This window comes from Acipenser ruthenus, chromosome 7, assembly GCF_902713425.1.
Source record: "Acipenser ruthenus chromosome 7, fAciRut3.2 maternal haplotype, whole genome shotgun sequence".
NCBI classification, from domain to species: domain Eukaryota; kingdom Metazoa; phylum Chordata; class Actinopteri; order Acipenseriformes; family Acipenseridae; genus Acipenser; species Acipenser ruthenus.
Genome location: NC_081195.1, coordinates 17760006 through 17779865, shown reverse-complemented (window position 1 = coordinate 17779865; position 19860 = coordinate 17760006). Strand labels below are relative to the sequence as shown.

The following is a 19860-nucleotide window of genomic DNA, read 5'->3' as shown; positions in this document are numbered from 1 at the left end:
TGCGATTATTGGGAGTTATAATGCTTTTCAGACAGCATCAGGTAGGCAAGACAGAGGAGTTAATCCTTGAAAATCAGCACACATTGTTACAGAGGAAGAGTCCCTGTCAATTTGCTCATTGCACAGCCAGCTGAGCCATTGTTTGAAAATAATAATTAATCCCAATTGTAGCATTTGTTTTGAGAGCTTCATATATAGAGAGCCAACATTATAAAAACAAATTGATTTAATTGTTTAGATAGCACAAATCCATGACGGAATATAGAGAATGCGATTTGTGTAGAGGGTTCTGTAAAATGCATGGGGAAAGAGGCAGGGGATAAAGTACAATTTATTTATTTATTTCTCTGACCAAAACAAAATAATTGCAAATGTAGGAGTTTGAATACGACACTCAGTTCAATATTGTCACAGGCAAACCTATTGAAGAAGGCACCCAACGCATTGTGCATAATGGGAGTTAGACATGCTTGGTTGGCTTCAGAACTTGTCACAGTAATATAAGGTGGTTGACATGTGACCTCCTTTAATTAGTTGGGGATGGAAATCTGCAGCAAAGTCTGTTCTCCAGAATCACTGTGTTCAAGAAATACAAGTAGGTGATTTTTTTTGCTATTTTGGAAGCATCTGCTAACAAAGCATCTAGCATCAACCTTCAGGTCAGGTTGAACAGCTGCCTTCCAAAAGAGAGAGAGACAGCTTTTATATATTTATTTCAGATACACATCAGGGATTCTAATCTGCAGCAGGGCAGCAGTATGGAGTAGTGGTTAGGGCTTTGGACTCTTGACCAGAGGGTTGTGGGTTCAATCCCAGGTGGAGGACACTGCTGCTGTACCCTTGAGCAAGGTACTTTACCTAGATTGCTCCAGTAAAAACCCAACTGTATAAATGGGTAACTGTATGTAAAAATAATGTGATATCTTGCAACAAATGTAAGTCGCCCTAGATAAGGGCAGCTGCTAAGAAATAAATAATAATAATAATAATTTAAAATCTGTCATGTGATGGACAACTGCAAAGTTTTTTTTTCCTTAAGGCCTTACTTTAAATAACTAAATTTTCGCTGTTTTTCAGTCCTTTTTTCATAGTTCGAACTATGCATCCGTGAAATCCATGTCTAGCAGACTGACTCAATTAAAAAAAAAAAGTTTGAACGAGCAAGATGCATTTTCATCAAGCAACAAACTGCAAGTTATTGGTTAGAGAGCCTACTGCAATTTTATACCCCCAGATTTGATTAAATTCAGCTTACAAACAAAAAAATCAACACATATTAAGAGTGATTAAACCAAAAATGACAAAAAACAGATGAAGCAAACAATCACGTCACATTTTTCAGAGTTGCACTCAATGATTGATTTTGGTTCCCTGCATGTCTTCAAGCAAAAACACAGAATATTATAAATAGGACATTACCTCTTCTTCGTCCATAGCTCCTGGCTGCATGTGAACACAGAAAAACAAAAGCTGTGGGTATTGCCATCAATGTAGTTTTAGCACTTCTAAGATATATTATTAAAACAGTAGGCAATATACAGTATACATGTTTCCCTCAATTACTTTGGCTTGAGTAGGAAATACTTTTAGTTTGCATCCTTGTAGTAGGTCTTGTAGTAGAACCATGTTTGTCAAAATATAACATGTCTCTGTGGTGTTCGATGTATGCAACATAAATTGTATGCATTCTTGGCAATGAGACTAAATTGCTTCTCCCTAAGAGGGTGATCCCTCCAGTCCAGGGCAGACTTGAGGCACGTATGTAGAGGGAGGGAAGCTCCAATTGCCATTACTTGTGCTATCCTCACCATCTGCATAATACAGAGGACTACAGATTCCAACACTGCCAGTCCAACGCTTTCCACCAGCACCAAAAACACGTGGCTTCCAACATTTATCAAAACAAAAAAACGACAGTGCTCCCTCTATTTCGCCATCTGATTTACACACAAAAAAAATCTCTCTCCATTTTATATATATATATATATATATATATATATATATATATATATATATATATATATATATATATATATATATATATATATATATATATATATATATATATATTACACACAGCCACCCGGACTGATGGCGAAGAAAGATTTTTAACAGATACAGTATACTACTAATAAAGACTGAATTCCCTCTGGCAAAAGCGCACTGCTTAAATACTTTCTGACAACGCAGTTTAGAGCAACGGAACTCAACAAAATATCAATCCACAGGTTTTATCATGGATTAGATATGGGGTGAGGGGTCAGAATAAAATGCAACAGTGTTTTATTGTATTCTTATTGCAGTAATGCATACAGTACAGCATCTCAGTGCACTTGCTTTGTTTGAATGAGAGATCATAAAACAGGCAAAGATATGGAAGCTCAGTTATGCAAAAAGGAGTTCATATCTACCACATCATGCATTAAAACTTTAATTTTCATGAAGCCGCATCCTGGTCAAACTTCACTGGCGACATCTTTCATTCATTCGTGCAGCACTTCCTCTCTATTCCAGTTGTATTCCCCCCCAATTACTCTAACCCCTATATCTAACCCACAATGAAAATAACCTTTTGCATTGATATTTTCTTGAGTACCATTGCTCTAAACTAGCGTGGTCAGAAAGTATTTAAGTTATTTAAATAAACATGGCAATGGGTGGCTCAATGGTGGTGAACTTTTGCGCTTAAAGGCAACAGAGGTAATTCACTCTCTTAGTATACTGCTTCTGTTAAATCTTTAAATCTTTCTTCGCCGTCAGCCCAGGTGGCTGTGGGCAGTTGACGAATGGCCGATTTCAGCATCGGTCCATAACATATACATACACACACATATTTTTTTTCTCTCTCTCTCTCTCTCTGTGTGTGAAGGACCCTTATACAGTTAAGTATAGCTCTGTACAATTTATTGACAACATGGACTACTGTAACTGAATTACCCAAATTTGTGAATTCCCAAAATAAGGAAATACAAAGATAGTACTGTATGTTTGGGCTGTTCTTGTTTCACTGTATATCTCAGTACAACTCAAACAGTTGTTCCAAAGAAAAAAAAAAAAAAAAAAGTCAGGTTTATTCTCTTTCTGATAAGCAAGACTGATATCAATCAAACACTTGAAAAACTGACATCGAATTAGACGTTTATCATTTTCCTGGCAATGGGCTTATCTGGGTTTCACAATAGACATGATGCCTTATATTATTACTGTGTAGTGCTTTTTATATACAGAATACATTTCTTAAAGGATATGTGCTAGAAAACCTGCAGTGTTTCCTGCAGAGCTGCTGAAAAGCCTTGCATGTGTTTTCTGTAACAAAGGCTTCCCTTAAACCAGCATTTTAGTAAGTAAAAGAAAAGTACATTAGAAAAAAAAGCTGAATGTACCAGTACTTGGAAAAAAGCTCTAGCCCTGCCTTGACCCCTTTTAAGCCTATTGAATTGTTTTTTTTTTTTATTTATTTGATCATTGAAGTGGACTACACGTGACAAATAACCAAATCAGATCTGAAGGCAATAGTTTACACAGACAGACATGGAACGCAAATGCCTCCACTATCACAAGTACACAAAACAGTGTCACACTCTTCCTAAAGTCAAATGGAGGCTTTTAGGGCTATTGGCTTTTGACATTAATGGCTAGTTTTACAGACCCTGATTAGCTCTAATCTTGGATTAATTTACCTAAATTATCATTGAGTAGTTCAAGTTTAGTGCTAAAATCAGGGTCTGTGAAACTAGCCGCAAGACAACAGATTGATTGCAGGAAGGTTTCTTTGATACAAAAGTATAGGCTATATTTTTTTTTTCAATTTGCAATCCTTGTTGCAGCTGTCACAAGCTGCATGACATTTCTAGGTTATGGCCTACAGTACTGCTACAAATGTCAGTACTCTGCAGGATGTCCAAACAGCAGCCAAAAATCACTAAATATAGCGATAGCCAAGGCGCTAAAATCCATCGCCCCAATTAGCACTAATCTTCGACTACCTTACCTAAGGTAAAATTAGGTATCCATGACTAGTGCTGATCAGTGTCTGTGAAAATTAGTCCTATGTTCAATTATACAGCAACATTGGATCCTGTCTATATCTTGATTAGAAAATTGATTTTTTAAAAAACCTTTTCAAATACTGTCCATCAGCCTTGTTCAGAGACCATTCATTGCTTTCCAATGCTGAAGCACTGGTGAAGACATGCGACATGCACCAGATATCTTGGATTTCTCTTGCGTTTCACTCAGCCACGTGGCACAGATCAGGTAACCGCTACTGATGTAATCCTGGCTTTACATATTATAGTCCCCTATTGTTTGGACAAAACAACAATCTCTCGCACTTGTGCCTTGTAGTTCGAATATACAGAGATACAGTATTATTACCTATAATTTATTTCAAGGATATTAACCCGTTTTATTCTAGATATGCGTAAAGGTGTTTTGTTGGTCATTTCACTTATCATTTTACTGTATAATAAATTCAGAAACACAATAAATAGACAAAGCTCTGTGTAGTAAGTTTATTAACCTTGTAAAGGCATTAACTACCTAAAAATTATTTGGGCAACCTGACCTCTAATATAAAACTTGATGCAAGAAACTTGGGGGTTATATTTGATTCTGATTTGAGTTTTGAGGCACATATTCTAAACATTATTTCCTGTGTTTTTATAATTGTCTTATCTAGATATTTGCTATGTTATGTAGTGCTATTAATATAATTGTATGTTGTTTTACTTTTTTTTTTTTTTTTTTGATGATGCAGACTTTCTGTAAAGTGCTTTGAGATACCATGGTATGAACGGTGCTATACAAATACAATAAATAAAATAAATAAATTAACTCATAACTGGGACTGAACAAAAGCTACATAGTAAAATAGTTATTTTTTACGAACTGTTGCATGTAACTTTGTGGAAGAATTTAGTAATAAAATTTAAGAAAACACAGGTATGGTCAGCAAAAGTTGCAAAATAGCATTTACCTAACCAAACCATAACACGTTACACAAATGTGCTTAAAGTGCAGACACTAACAGATTAGAATGGGATTCTGAGTTTTCAGAAGTTGGGCCCAGTGAGACGTTGGTGAAAAAAAATGGCAAATATACTTCATGCTGGTGCTTTTCTTTCTGTCATGTAGGATATGCAGTATTATTCAAGAGGAGGCTGTCCTTGTTAAGCTTTCTTCCCTCACTGAACAGTAGGAATTAGATACTTGTACTTTATAGGGCAAATAAATTCAAATTATTAAATGTGATAAAAAAACAAACAAAAAAAAAACACAAAAACTACACACACACCCCACTCAATTTGAAAATGAATTAAAAATACTGGTGTGGCGGATCAGAAAATGTAATAAAATGCAGTTGCTTAATGGCTAGTATTATTGCCATGTTCTATGATAGCATGTAAACCAAGTATAGTAGTTTTACATTTGTGCTAAAGGGTGTATAATAAAACATTACTCTATAGACATATACAAAATGAAAAAATCAACAGACTTCTGGCTGGTGTACAATAAAAGTTAACTACAATCAAAGGTAGCAGAAATGCTCCTAGTTTGTTCACGTTGATAGAACACAGCAAATGGAACCCAAGAAAGGAAATACACTGGAGGCAGTGAACAAGGGATCTAAAGTTAATGATGGTAAACATTCACAGGGCTGGCATAAACGAAAACCAAGGGAGGCATGCACTTTGCACATTATCTTGAATAAATGTGTTCCAACGTGTTTTACAATATTACAGCTGGTAGGCAAGCAATCATATGCGAAGAGTAAAAGACAAGTTTAAATGAAGGTGACTCTGAAATGAGTGGATATACAGTACAGGGGTCCTCTTTCTATCAGTTCCACTTGCATAATAAAACAAATCGGTCGTATTCGAACATACAAATAGCAGGTGTGCTTATTGTTTGTCTAACCTGTGCATTATTAATAAAGTCTGTCTGAAGCATCCAGCTAGCTGCTCCTTTACAGGAAACACATAAATGCACAGGATTAAAAACTACCCAGGCTTGGAAAATTCAGCAGTCAGTTGTTATTGCATGTGACATTTAGACACATGCATGCTATGTTTTACAAATACTCACTATTTAGTGCCATGATGTTATCAGTTCCTGGATGATGGAAATTTAGACCCATGCGACCTGGAAAACAAATGTTAAATTCACATTCAAATAATTTACAGTACTTCCAATTACATTTTACTTTGAGATTTACACTGTAGATACCAAGAGATCCTTATATAGCCAAAAACCTCAACCAGGTACAATAGCATTCCACAATAACATACTGCATATCATTATTTAAATGCAAATCAATATAAACCATCGCACACAACACAATATAAAAAGGAAGATAAGTAGTTATTAAAAAGATTTTCCTATTAAAAGTGGGAGTAAAGAACCTTCCCAGTGTTGCAAAGAATACAAACTCAAGCATGGTCTTGCTGCCTACTGTACAGTACTTGCTGGGCTGCTGCTATATTAAGTATTACAGCTACTACTGTAAACCAATGCTGGGTGATGGAAGAAATTGCAAAGCCATTTATTCATGAAAAGGGAAGGCTGTAATCTTTTTTTTTATTTGAAATGAAAAATAAAAAAGGGTCAAAACATAATGAAAGAATATAATGTGGGGGCAGTCAATAGAGAAATGGACACCCCATTTTAAAGAAAGGCAGAAATGTTAGTATTCTTGTTTGAGTAGTATCTTATGAACTTTAGTTTTTCTTTGCCCTTGCTTCAAAATACAGCCGAAAAATCGACAATTGGTTTCAAAATTGTACATATTAAAATCTGTCTACTAAAAATACTTGGTTTTTAATGATAGATAGATAGAGATAGATAGAGAGATAGATAGATATAGGTAGGTAGGTAGATAGAGATAGATAGATAGATAGAGATAGATAGATAGAGAGAGACAGAGAGATAGATAGATAGATAGATGGATAGATATTTTACACACACAAAATAATAATAATAATGCCAATATTTGTGTTTTCTAGGATGTTGAAATATGCATATTGTACATTCAAATCCTTCCTGCAGCAAGTATTATATGTATTTTTGACATCTGAAACACACGTCATCTCCTGCCATGCTGCAAGTATAAAAGCTGTGAGTATTGTGAACAGATTGTGAAACAAAGATTATTCAAACACACACAAAAAAAAGATTTTTAGTTCAAGCACTGCAGTAAAGTACATAGCAAAATCAGTTGGTTTCAGCAGCCAACCATAAAAGCCATAATTAGCTGCAACTTTTTCTACTGCTCTACATAGTATCACAGGCTAGGGTTCTTCCAGCTACCCTACTTGTACCCTTTTATTTCCTTCTCTAACCAGCTTTGAGACACGTGGCAACACTGGCTCTCAGACTACTTTCCCACTGACTAGCTGATTGCAAGTCTCCTAATAAGGGGAAGCAAGCTGAGTGCTGAAGCAATTTGTTGACTGGGTAAGCAGTGAAATAGCTATTAACTGGCAAAGAGGTGAACTGAGCCAGCATTAAAAGCCATCAATAGAAGTACTTATTTTTTTTAGAATTGAAAGGTTAGGATTGTTACAGACCACAAATCCTGCTGAAAGAGGTTTGAGACCTTGATAGAAGAAAGCCCCACCATTTAAAACCCCTTACAGTAGTTCAAAATAAAAAAAACTCAATATTTACTCTAATGGCTTCAGTTTTAATGCACTAAAATCTCCCACTACCTGGATGGTTATGAGAAAATGCTTTACTTTAAACCCAAAGATTGCAGCTCTAAAAGGTTTGACACACTGATTGATTTATACAGGCCTCAATGTGGAAATGAACCAGGTTCAACCAGGCACTGGGAGCTGGCTGAACATCGGGTTCTCTCAATCTGCTTTCTTTCCTTCTTATTTTTAAAAGGTGCGTGCTCCATATGGTTTTCATTTGATATTTATTTTTACATGTTGAAGGTTTAAAACATATAAATCCAAAACTATAGTAAAATAGGACAGCAACGAATGTAATTTAAGAGTACAACTAGCAGCTGTAAATGAAAGAAAAGGCAGGACCCATGGGCTCACTGTATACTGTGCGAGGAGACTGGGTTGAGGCGTCTGGTGTGTAAAGAATGTGAAGAGGGAAGTGTTAGAAATGAAGCAAGAGAAATACAATTGACACCTCTCAAAATGTGCTAAATGTCACTTTGAATGTGAGAAATAGAGAATGTGTAGTAGGCTGAGGGGGTTTGAAACAAGTTCTCCAACAAAGCAGTAAGCTGGCGGTATTTTATGAAAACAGTTTTTCGTCAACAAACATCTAGCATCACAGTTGTGGAACTGTATTCAGTTTGATCACAATCCAAGGAATGGTTCTGAAGATATTAAAAACATAAGGCACGCTAAAAGCTTCCAAGTTATCTCAAACCCTGCTAGTCTGATATGTACTCATATTCCTGGTTTTAGATTGAAAAAAAAACCACAGAACACAACTACTATAACTGTAGAATGTGTGGAACAAATTATAATATATGTTTTAAATTTGTAGGATAAAATCTCTATTAGCCCAACCTACCAAGACCAGAACTCCTGCATAAGTAGGTCGCCATGACTTGGATTCAGAAAGGCACAAGAAAGGGTGCAAAGGTAAGTCCATGTTACATTTCATAACAATTCTATAGATAGCTACAGGACAAATGGTTAGGTGATATGAACAGTATGTTTCAACAAGAAATTGAAAATAGAGTACAGGAACTAGGCAACCAGAGTCTTTTGTTTTAAATTGATTCAGTGGATATTCAAGCTATTTCACTGTGTTTTGTTTATTTTTGCTTAGCTTCAGCTCTCCTCTGGCAATAGAAACTAAGTGCACAGCTGGTATTCATTTTGGTCCTTGAAATTATAGTGTCAATGTTATTTACAGTAGCAATTTGTCACCAACAAGCATGCATGATGGCACAGAAAGATGTTCCCTGGTCTACATTCACAGCAAGTACTGTAAAAAAAAAAAAAAAATGCACAAGCAAAGTCACTCCTTGAAGCAAATAGTCCCCAAGATATAGCTTTCATTAGCCTAACAAGTGAGAACTCGCATATGTGGATTCCCAGACGCTCAATAAATATTAAAGAATGTTCAGAACATCACAATTGGACGGGCAGTTATATAGGTAATGTATACCTATATATTGGCATACAGAAGAGCTACAGAGTATACAGAATATTCTAGAATATTCTGCCCTCTTTCTCTGCAGGTGTCTGCTTGCTTGTTGGAGCCCCCCTCCCTTTAGTCTCTGGGTAGAAATATGGTTCAGTTTCGTTTGCTAAAATAGCACTGCTCATTTTATTTGAATGCAGCCCCATTGCAGGGTGCTGCCTGGCTGTGTGATATCTCAACACCTGCCCTTGGCTGCTATTTTTAAGCTGCCCCAGTCAGCTATCAACTGGGAAAGGTAGCAGCATGAATTGATGACATTTCCACATCAACAAAAAAAGGGGGGGTTCACTAACTACAGATAAAAAAAAAATAAAAAAAAATAGATGACACATACCTTCCAGACTTAGTTACAAGAAAGAACTCGATAAAGTGCTCGGAATGCCTATACTGGTGGCTATTTCTAGGTTAAATGCAAGTCACTGTAGTGGATATACTTTTTGTTTAGTATTTTACACTTTTTTGTAATACAATTTGTTTCTTGGTAAAATGCTGGAACTGGTTATTATAATGCTTTAGAAATCTCAGTAACTGCTATGTAATAGGCCAATGCTTTCATGTTACTATATTTTTTTATTTTATTTTTAAATGAGTCCAGGAGGAATTAAAGTTCTGACTCAATATTTGTCAACTGCATTAAACTACAATATGCATTTACAGTATGTTTGTAACATACACCCCCATGAGTATCACAAAAAGGTAGATCACCAAGATCTACATCCATCACTCTATGTACAACTGTAAAGCAATCGTGACACACACAGGTTTTCTACATAGCCTAGACTTGAAGCTCAGACACGCTGAAGAAAAAAAAAAAAGACAGTGGTATAAGCTGCACACAGTACACTAGGGGTGGTGAAGCGAGAATGCAGATTGACCCGCATAAAATTAAAACAGCTGACAAAGAGCCAGCAAATTCATGTTCAAATTCAAATTGCTGTGTCACTGCTTGGAGTTTTGACCAATTCTTTTTATTACTGTAATAAAAAGTGTTGCTGTAAGATCAACAATATTTGATGGTACTCAAGCTCGCCAGAAAAGAATACTAGAAACTTTACCTTGAAACTTCAAATTCAGGAATTTAACAGCCAAGAGGAATACAGACACACACACAGGTTTAAAGACTCCTGTAACGCGTGGTTGAAAAGGAAATACTTAAGAATAATAAAGCTACCCATGAAGATTAAAAAAAGTGATTAAGCATACAGCTGTTTACTATAGCTCAGCTTCAGGATTTTGTTTTAGTAGTAGTATTTGTGTTCCCCTGTCCCACCCGCTATTTTCAATACAGTCTCTCAGTTTCAGACACAAGGGAAGTTCATCTGCACAGCACACCTGTTATAAACAATGTTTATAGTACAGTTGAGGCCTTCCATTCAAAACCATAATTAAAACCATTTGCTGTATTGCTTCATGAATACGAAACACGTTGGATTTTAGGAGTTTAAGTAGACATGTTCATATGACCAATTTAAGTGATTCTTAGTGGCTTTCTAATTTAATTTTCAAAGTAGATACTAATATATTGAATAATGAATGATTCACTTCCACATATCTCTCTAAGGGGATATCACTTTAACTTACAGATACTTAAGTTATATGCCATTTGAACCCCTTAACTATCTGTATATGTATGCAAGTAAAATAAGCAATAAATGCTATAAAAAAAACTTTTTTACACTCATATTTATTACAGCTTATGATGTTATGAACTGCAGTACAGTGTAAACCCAAAAATCTAAACTATGCTCTCTAAACGAGCTACAGTATATTGTGAGAAGGACACACTTGTCGCCAATATGATGTTGGGCACTCACAACAAAAGCACTGAATTTATACAGCACCTTTTCAGAGCCAAAAACAATAGAACAGTCAATTAAGACAGATAAAAAAAAAAGAGATAACCCAGCAATGAACACCAAAACCTGGAGCTGTGCTGTCTAAAAGCCCTTGAATCCGTGAGATTGGCGACCTAAAGAAAACCCCAGCCGAGGAGTGCAGAATAGAGTGCAGGAAGTGACCAGATAGTCAAGAGTGAGATTAGTCCCCTTTTTTGCCTTTTTATCACATATTGAAGAGAGTAGATTAAAGAAGATAAAATGGGTGTTCAGAGTTTTATCAGCACTATAGTAGCAGACAACAATGCCTCCTTCCACTCAACAAAAAGGGCACTATTAAAATAAACAAGAACACACAAAAATATCAAAATTAAACCAGAAAAGAAAAAAGAAAGCAAAACAACCTCTTACGACTCTTATGCAAATGTCTGCCTCTGTTGCTCAAGGGGGGGAGATTTTAAAACTATAGATAAGGCAGAAAAAAAACAAACAGACAAAGACTAATTTCTTAAGTGCTGTGCCTTCTACTGAACTGTGCTGCCTTTTGTTTGTGCTTTTCCAGCTGAAATCCCACTGGCCCAGGATTGGGAAGGGTTACCAGACAAAAGTGTAATTCTCCACACATGATCTCAGCTGACTGACTTGTGCGTTCCAGTGCATCAAATAAAAGAAACGGCTTGTTCATCACACCACGACGACACAGAAATAACATTCCATTTCAACTGGATTGATGTGCGGTCAAGAGTTAATCTGGAAGAATTATTAAAAAACACTTTAACTAACCAGACTAAATAAGTGAGGATGATTTATTTTACGAGTTAGCCATGACCCTGTGAATTCCAATATTGTCAGTTGGGCCATGGCATATTAGATTTATACAATGTTGCAAGCAATTACAGAAGAGGGAAATACGAAAAAAGCAAAAATGTAGCTTTAGAAGTCAGAGTGGACTTCATCACCTTACAGCACCAGGGAAAGAAAGAGGAACATGAAATAGAAATATATTTTAGACTGCAAATACTCCAGTCCCAGCTTTTATATATATAAAAAAAATAATAAAAAATAAAAATAAATAAACACACACCTGCTAGGCGCTGGTGTTTTACAACTCCAATAATAGCAAAAGAATTGACAAACCAGTTCCATATGATAGAAATAAACTTCATGACAACAGTCGGAAATATTTGAAGGTTTTTCTTACACAGAATGCGTCTCTGTGCCAGTTCACCTTTCCACAAAATTAACTTTAACTCTCGGAAAGGTAAACCGCAAAAGAGCAGCCGTGGACTCACCTGTAATGCATGCTTGGTTTGCTGGACAGTCCCTTTCAAGTTAAATCTCCACAGGGTGCTTTCTTTACTGAAACTTTGCGGCAGTTAAATATGTCAAATACAAAGAGCGTCGGTGGACTCCAATTAGCTCATCACATAAAATAATGACAAAACAAATTCCTCCTTTTAATATTTGTCTCAATTCAGTTCTCAAGTTTTACTGGTACACACTGATAGCTTGGCACAGCACTCGGTATAATAATTTTAATTTACAGTACACTACATACTGTATAGTAGCACCCTGCTTACGTTTCATAGTGAACATGATTACAATTAGTCATTCAGTACCAAATATTCAATTGCATTTCTAGACTCTACACAGTTTTATTACTGTAACACTTAATCTAGACAAAAAAGTTCCCAAGAACCCACAGATGTATATTATAATATTCTAAAAAGAGTAGAGGACCTTAACTCTATCAGTACTAAATAAGTCAACACTTGTACTGAAAAATAAATTAATGGACATAGATGTGTATACGGAAATCGTGTTTTATATTAGTTTACTGATGTGCTTAGTGGAGTTATCTTACCTAGACCTGCATACAGATGTGCAGTGTTGAAAAAGTGAATACTGCTACCCTACAGTAAAAATCAAACTATCATGGTACAGCTTCAATTTGAAACAGAGAAAATGTATGTTTGTTCAAGTTCAAATGCAGGCAAATTACAGTAGTTGACAAAAACAAATGTGTAGTACAGAAAATTGTCACATTCAATTTACAGATGTTATTACAGTACACTACAAGAAGTATTTAATAAATCTTTATTATATCAGCAACAAAATGATTTGACAAATTGGCCTTTACATCATCAGCCAACAAAATGCATTTGAGGCCGAATGATGGTCCAAGATGACACTAAATAAAAAATATTGCTATACAACTACTTGTCTACTACAGTACCAACTCATTTAAAAAACGAATCTATGGACTGGTCCGCCTTATAAAATCTGCTTTTAAGTTTTCTCCCATCTATCAAATCCCTGGAGGCACATAGTACAAGATCATGGCAGGCTCTTTAAGTTCTCTGCTACAACGGGAGAACTGAAATCCTAAAGAGAATCAATTCTGCTTCAGTTACAGGCCAGTTCAAAGACTCACCTATAAAACTTCCTGACAGATGGAATATATTTTCTGTTCACTTAAAATTCAGAGAACCCAACAAAACAACTACTAGAGTCAGCGCCACTTTATCGGGGCGCCTTGGAAGAAGGAAAAAATATCCCAAGTAAGTGGCTGTCCCAATTAAAACGAGAGGCAGTTGAGATGACCTTAGGTCATACTTTTTTGATTTTTAATGAAAAGAAAGAATCAAATCACATTATGATTAAATGTTAAATACATAATTTAAAAATACGAGTCAATGTTTTTTTTTTTTTTTTATTCATCAACAAAATGAATCGCACCTGCGATGTTGACACGCCAACTCTTTGCAAGAGCAGCCTGAGAAACCACAGGAGACTCCAGCTCCATGAGTTCAACGTGGCTTATGCAATGTACGCAACTCTCAGTATAATCATGTACTCACTGCACTCTGCTACACAACCTGTCTTGCTCTGAAAAGCGATCTCAGTTCATCACTTGAAAATACTGTATCCCAATTAAACGAAGTAAAGTCCCAATTAAATGACATAAATACCATTGTGAAGAACCGTCACCGGGATTTGTATCCCATTTAAGCAGCAATCCCGATTATCAATATCCCGATTAGGCGTCGCTGACTGTATAAAACATTTCGATTCAGATTTTATGACAAAAAATAAAATTAAAAAAAATCTTTTTCCTTGAATGGAAAAATATTTCCGATTTACACTATTTTTTTTTTACCAGTATTGTTTTGTGTACTAACTCATATTCTCTTTCATTTAATTGAATTCTCCACTGTCAAGAACAGTGAGCACTCTAATGTGTACAGTGGCTCTGCTTCACATGTCAGCCTGCTTCCTCCTGTATACTACTGTACAGTGTTATAACTAAATACTGGAAACCAGAAGGACAATTTAGTACTGTTTACAAAGCTGTAGAATAATGTTAACCTAACAGTAGCGGTGGGGGATCTGGTAAATCTAAACTGAATACAGATGTTTTCATCCATGGTATGTGACCAATACAACTTATACAAGGAATTCTAAATGTAAATATCCTAGTCTATATAAATCCATAAAACTAAAAACATTTAGAACACTAGCACCTACAGTCTAGCACTCAAGAAAGTCAAGAATAAACTAATTTCAAGCTAGTTTTCAGACTATATCATGATGGAATAGACAGACATACTGCAAGGTGAAAGTGCAATGCTGTTTAACAGTGAGTAGCTATTCAGAATTCTGCTCTCTCTACACTGGATATTAAAATGATATTCTGGTGCGCAAGATGAGATGTGCAATACAGTAGCACAGCACTGATTTGCCACTGACAATTATCAAACTCTGTTAAAATATTTAAAACTACACTTCACATGAAAAAGTCTGAGGTGACAAGGCTATGTTTGGACAGACAGACAGACATGATCAGTGCATAAGGGTCCACCTTATCTCCCAATTCCCTAAACATACGCACTGTATTTTCAATGACAACTCAAGACTGCAGTATATTGAGATTTGACACTATTAAATATTCTAATGAGACAAGGGGATGTACTCATTTGATCCAAACAGCTGTGTGATAGGCTCTATTCACAAAGAATAGTGTTTTTATTATTATTATTATTATTATTATTATTATTATTATTATTATTATTATTATTATCTGTTTGATGAATTGAGTAGGATACTGGTTTCTACATCAACAGTCTAGAACATTAACATGCATATCAAATATTATTAAATCCATAAAAATAGACTTTAAAAAGGCATCCGTTGAATAAACCATGACGAATTAACACTTTGTCAATAGGGCCTACAGTTACGTCAAAGGTTTTGTGTTTTTTTTAATGGAGAAAAGGTTAAAATACTTTTGAAGGGCAAAGCACATATTTTTCCATAGATAAGGTTATTTTGCAACGTCAGCATCAAGTGCCAGCATCGTCAATCAGTGTTCTGTTTAGATTAAGTGAGTAGGCATCACTTTATCTTCATCTCAATCGCAGTGAGAGTATAAACATGCCTAATAGAAAATATTAAACTCATCAAAAAGTAAGCTGTGATTTATTCCAAGACCCAGCATTTCAATATGTAGTGCTGCAAAAATAACCTTAAAAAAAACAGCAGATGCAAAAGTCTTTGATTTTAAATTTGAAAAAAAAAGTACGTGCACTATTTTGCAGGTAAGGGCAATGTTATGTCACAGTGCTTTCAAATTGAAAAAAGAATAGTCCTTAAAATGCAGTTGTTACTTAAAGCAAATCTAGAGCATCCAAAAGATCACTGACTTTTTTCAAATGAAGCCAAAAAAAGCATGTATGTATGTAGGTATGTATGAATATTCCTAACCTGCAAAATGATTCCTCCACATTATATCAGCGATAGTCATTGGTGCGCCACTGGGAGGGTAGTGTTTACCTTTGTCGTGATCAGTCCTTATAATATCCATTAAGGAATTCTCCAAAGAGTGCAAGTTAAAACCATCATAGGGCCGATTCCGGTCCTGTAAAAGAAAAAGACACGTCATCAAGTTACTTGAACTGCAGCTATAGATATCAGATTATTGGTGGACTTTGGTGAAATACACAAATGGTGAAATATTTTCTCTGCATTCAGTTCCCTGTATACCTTTAACCCCACATACAGTCCACTGGTTAGGACTGAAAATGCTGTATAAACCAGAACCTGAAATTGCTATTTTGTATTTAATTTCAAGCACACATCCTAGTGTTAAATTAAATCACATAGAAATAAAAGGCTAATATATAGTAGTGTAAAAATGCTTAAACCAGTTAAGGCTGGTACTAATTCTGAATTCTAACATCAGTAGAACCATTATTCATATTTACCTAAAGTTTGGCTTGCACCGTTCCCTAGGCGAGTGTTACCTTTGACCTCTTGTATAACATTACGTTATGTTGTACTAATATTGTGGACTTGAGGGATACTAGGAACCAACTAAGATCTGGAGCAGGGTTTACGCACAAAGTGTTCTTGAAAAGTAAGTTGGTAGATGTGCTACTCTCTTCCGCCACCCCACAGGTGTGGTCTACTGTATCTAACTGAACAGTGTTTTGGAAACTTCCTGGTCCACCCCGCACAGTTCAACGCCCAGAGAGTGTAGGTCCTGATGTCGCAGACATTTCAAGTGATCAAGGGCCAAGTAGCAACGTGAAACAAGAACTACAGCAGAAGGACTCACTTCATATTATGGTTGTACATCTTCATGCAAAACTATGAAATTTAAAATCTAGGTGCCAGATTGAAACAGAATTTCAGACTTTCACAAAAACATTTAATCAAGTAAATGTTAAAAACATTGTGTCCTGCAACCACCCACAAACACAATGATTAACTTTTTAATTAACTGTATTTGTGTGTCACTGCCTTTAAAAGCATTTCAAAGCTCCAAACTCCAGTGCTTTCTATGCTATAGGTCAAGATTCCAAGAATCATTTCGAAAGCTTAAATCCATATTGCTATATTGTGTTTTCTTGTCAACTGGCAAAACTACAATGCAGTACGTTACGCAATTTTTATTGGCTTTTAGATTTTAAATAATCAAGAAACTAAATGATTTACAATTACATACAACACATGTTGTACTACCATACTGAATGACACTGTACACAGCAAGAGCACAAGGGGGTTATACTGCACCAACTTAGACGAGACCGGCTGTATACAGTAGTGTTGTCTATTCATACATACTGTATTAGAAAATGAATAAAATGTATTACAAACAAGAGAACTACACAAGACACATGACAACTAAAACCACAACACCACAAATCTATTAAAGCCATTAGGGTAACATTTTTTTTTGTTTGTTTGTTTGTTTTACGGTAATATGTCTCTGACTTTTGCACAGCTTACTAGAGGAGTCAGAAAACAACTGGCATGTTACAGTAAAATAAAATCCTGTTTTCTGAAAGCAACATTTGGTAATCAAGGGTATATAGTTGACTTGACAGCACAGATATATAAAAAGTGATTTTGAGATAACATGGTGCTGCCAAACAAATGGGTATTTTTATCACTTAGTACTGTATCATGGCAGGAAACCACAGCCAAAATAGGCACCAGCATTTCAAATCCACTGGCAATGCATACTGTTTGTACATCAGCTATTGTAATGCAATTGGCTGAGCACTCAAAAGCTTTATTCAATTTCGGAGCCTGTCTATTGTTCGGCATTACATTCAGATAAAAATCTGCCCACTTTGTACAAAATGTTAATTTTAATGCTGAGGTTTTCCTTTCGCATTTTAGCTTCTAGTTCTCCAACAGGTTTAACACAACACAGCACCTCCGACTACTGTATGGATCTGTATAAAATCGCAAGAGGGTGAAAATGGGGAGTTCTCTACATATACCTTTTCACAATATGTAAAAATGTTGATAATAAAATAAGCCTGGTAAACAAACAACTACTTATTAAAAATCACAAAGATGTGAGTCAGAAACCATGGGATACCACACATGGGATTTTGACAAATACATAACTGCTGTTGCCTAAAAGTTATAACTGTTTACTTAGCTCAGTTCTGCAGTTTTGCTTTGACAGTGTTTTTTTTTTCCTCTCTCACATATATTATTTCAATATTGTATTTCCAGGGATTGAACTCCTCATTTTCTATTGGTAAAAAAGAAGATCTGGTTTGTAAATTCTTGGAAATGTTGAATCACCCTTTAAAAGATTCTGTACAAGAAAAAAAGAAGACAGTACACTCTGAGCTTTAAACAGTGATGGCACTGTAGATATCTCTGGTACTGGCTATGCTAAATAAATAGTGCTTTGACACAGATTTAAGATGACATATACTAAAATAGAAACACTGTTTCAATTATATACTGCAACATTTTATGTAATTTAAATACTATAAAACATGTAGCTATAAACATTAAAGAAAGTTGGAATCAAACATCTCCTTTATTAGGAAAAGCATCAATGCTTAAAGAAATTCAAAAGGTACATTTTTACTTTTGTGACAGTTAATTATTTTTATGGGGTGATACCAATATTCAAAAGTGACTGACAGAGTCTATCTATCTTGAAGCATGTGGTCTGTATCATTGATATGGCCAGTGGTTAAAAGAGTGTGGCAGTGAAATTGTTCATCTTTCCTGCACAACCAATGCAAAAACAATATCTGAAAGTGAGCTTTCTCCATCATGCAGAAACCTACAAAATGCCACAACCTCAATATGGCAGCAAAAATCTGAGGCGTTTCAAAATAACAAAGGTGATATGAATTTAGGGTATTGGTTATCTTTTCAAAATAAAGGTATGCAAATAATTCTTGAAACATTCAGTTTTATCCAACATATACCATTATTTAATGAAAACATCCGCTTCACAATAAATGAATATTGGCACCAGTGGTGTAAGCTGATCTTAAAAGAATAAATACTGATGCTTTTAGGCAAGATCAATGAAGAGAAAGCCAACCTAACAATGCATTGATATGGCATTGCTAAAACAATACAGCTCTACGGTACCTGTTCATATTAAGGAGAGCTAGAATTAAAAGTCAAGTACTATAAATATTTGATAGCTGCAGTCCGATTTCCTATTTAAAGCTGCAGTCTCCAGTATGGTTCAGTTAAAGTATGTCAAAATAGTATTCCTAAAAAGTAGGTTTACTACATTCTTCAATAGCATTCTGGGAATTCAGAATAATCAAAATTCCAACCTTGACAGATTCCCAGTTTGTATACACACAAGGTTCCTCTGTTCTTAAACATAATAGCAATGGAATACAGCAAGTTGTAACGTGAATACGTAACTGTAATCATACTCAATGCTGCACAATGGCACCCCACAGTTCTGCCTACCACAGATAGAGTTTGCATTTTCTATTTGTATCTCAAACTTGGTACTCTGCACATCAACTTTGGGCAGCCAGCAAGTTACATTACATTGCATTATAAACAGAGTTATTGCAGCACTTACTGGTCAATCTGCCAAAATGCAAATCCTGGATTGGTTGGATCACAACCCAAAATGTACATGTATTATTTTAAAGTACCAGTCAATAAGAATTCCAATTTTTTTTTTGCTGTACAGTTTGTTTACACTTGCTGCATGTAGTTTCAGCACAAAGGACGGTTACAAAGGTGAACACCATGCAGCACAACTACTAACATGAAATCATGACAATTCTGTTTCAGATATTACAGACTGCAGAGAATCTTCCAGTCAATCAGAAGGCACATTTTATCTGCTGTATAGGTCAAAAAAAACAAAATGTAGCTGGATTTGTTTCTCTATAGCTTTTGTAGGCAGTATATAATAGAGCAATAGGACTGTGAGCATCGGTGTATGGATTATATCGACACCCATATTGCTTTCAACCTCGGTCTGTTCACCATTAGTCATGCCAATATTCCCTCATACACAGCCATTCACAGTCCTTTAAGCCTGTGC

At 35.5% G+C, this 19860-nt stretch overlaps 1 protein-coding gene across 8 annotated transcripts in view; it reads right to left on the bottom strand.

Moving 5' to 3' along the window:
• LOC117415813 (cytoplasmic polyadenylation element-binding protein 3-like) overlaps window positions 1-19860 on the bottom strand; it is a 66726-nt gene that overhangs the window by 39606 nt on the left and 7260 nt on the right. For 5 of the 8 annotated variants that reach the window (XM_059026507.1, XM_034026645.3, XM_034026643.3 and 2 more), the window contains exons 3-5: window positions 15780-15933; window positions 6088-6144; window positions 1420-1443 (exon numbers count right to left, since the gene is read on the bottom strand). In XM_059026507.1, coding sequence (XP_058882490.1) covers window positions 1420-1443; window positions 6088-6144; window positions 15780-15933 — 235 coding nt within the window. The remainder of the gene's footprint in view (window positions 1-1419; window positions 1444-6087; window positions 6145-15779; window positions 15934-19860) is intronic. The other 3 variants (XM_059026509.1, XM_059026508.1, XM_059026510.1) reach the window with 3 other exon arrangements.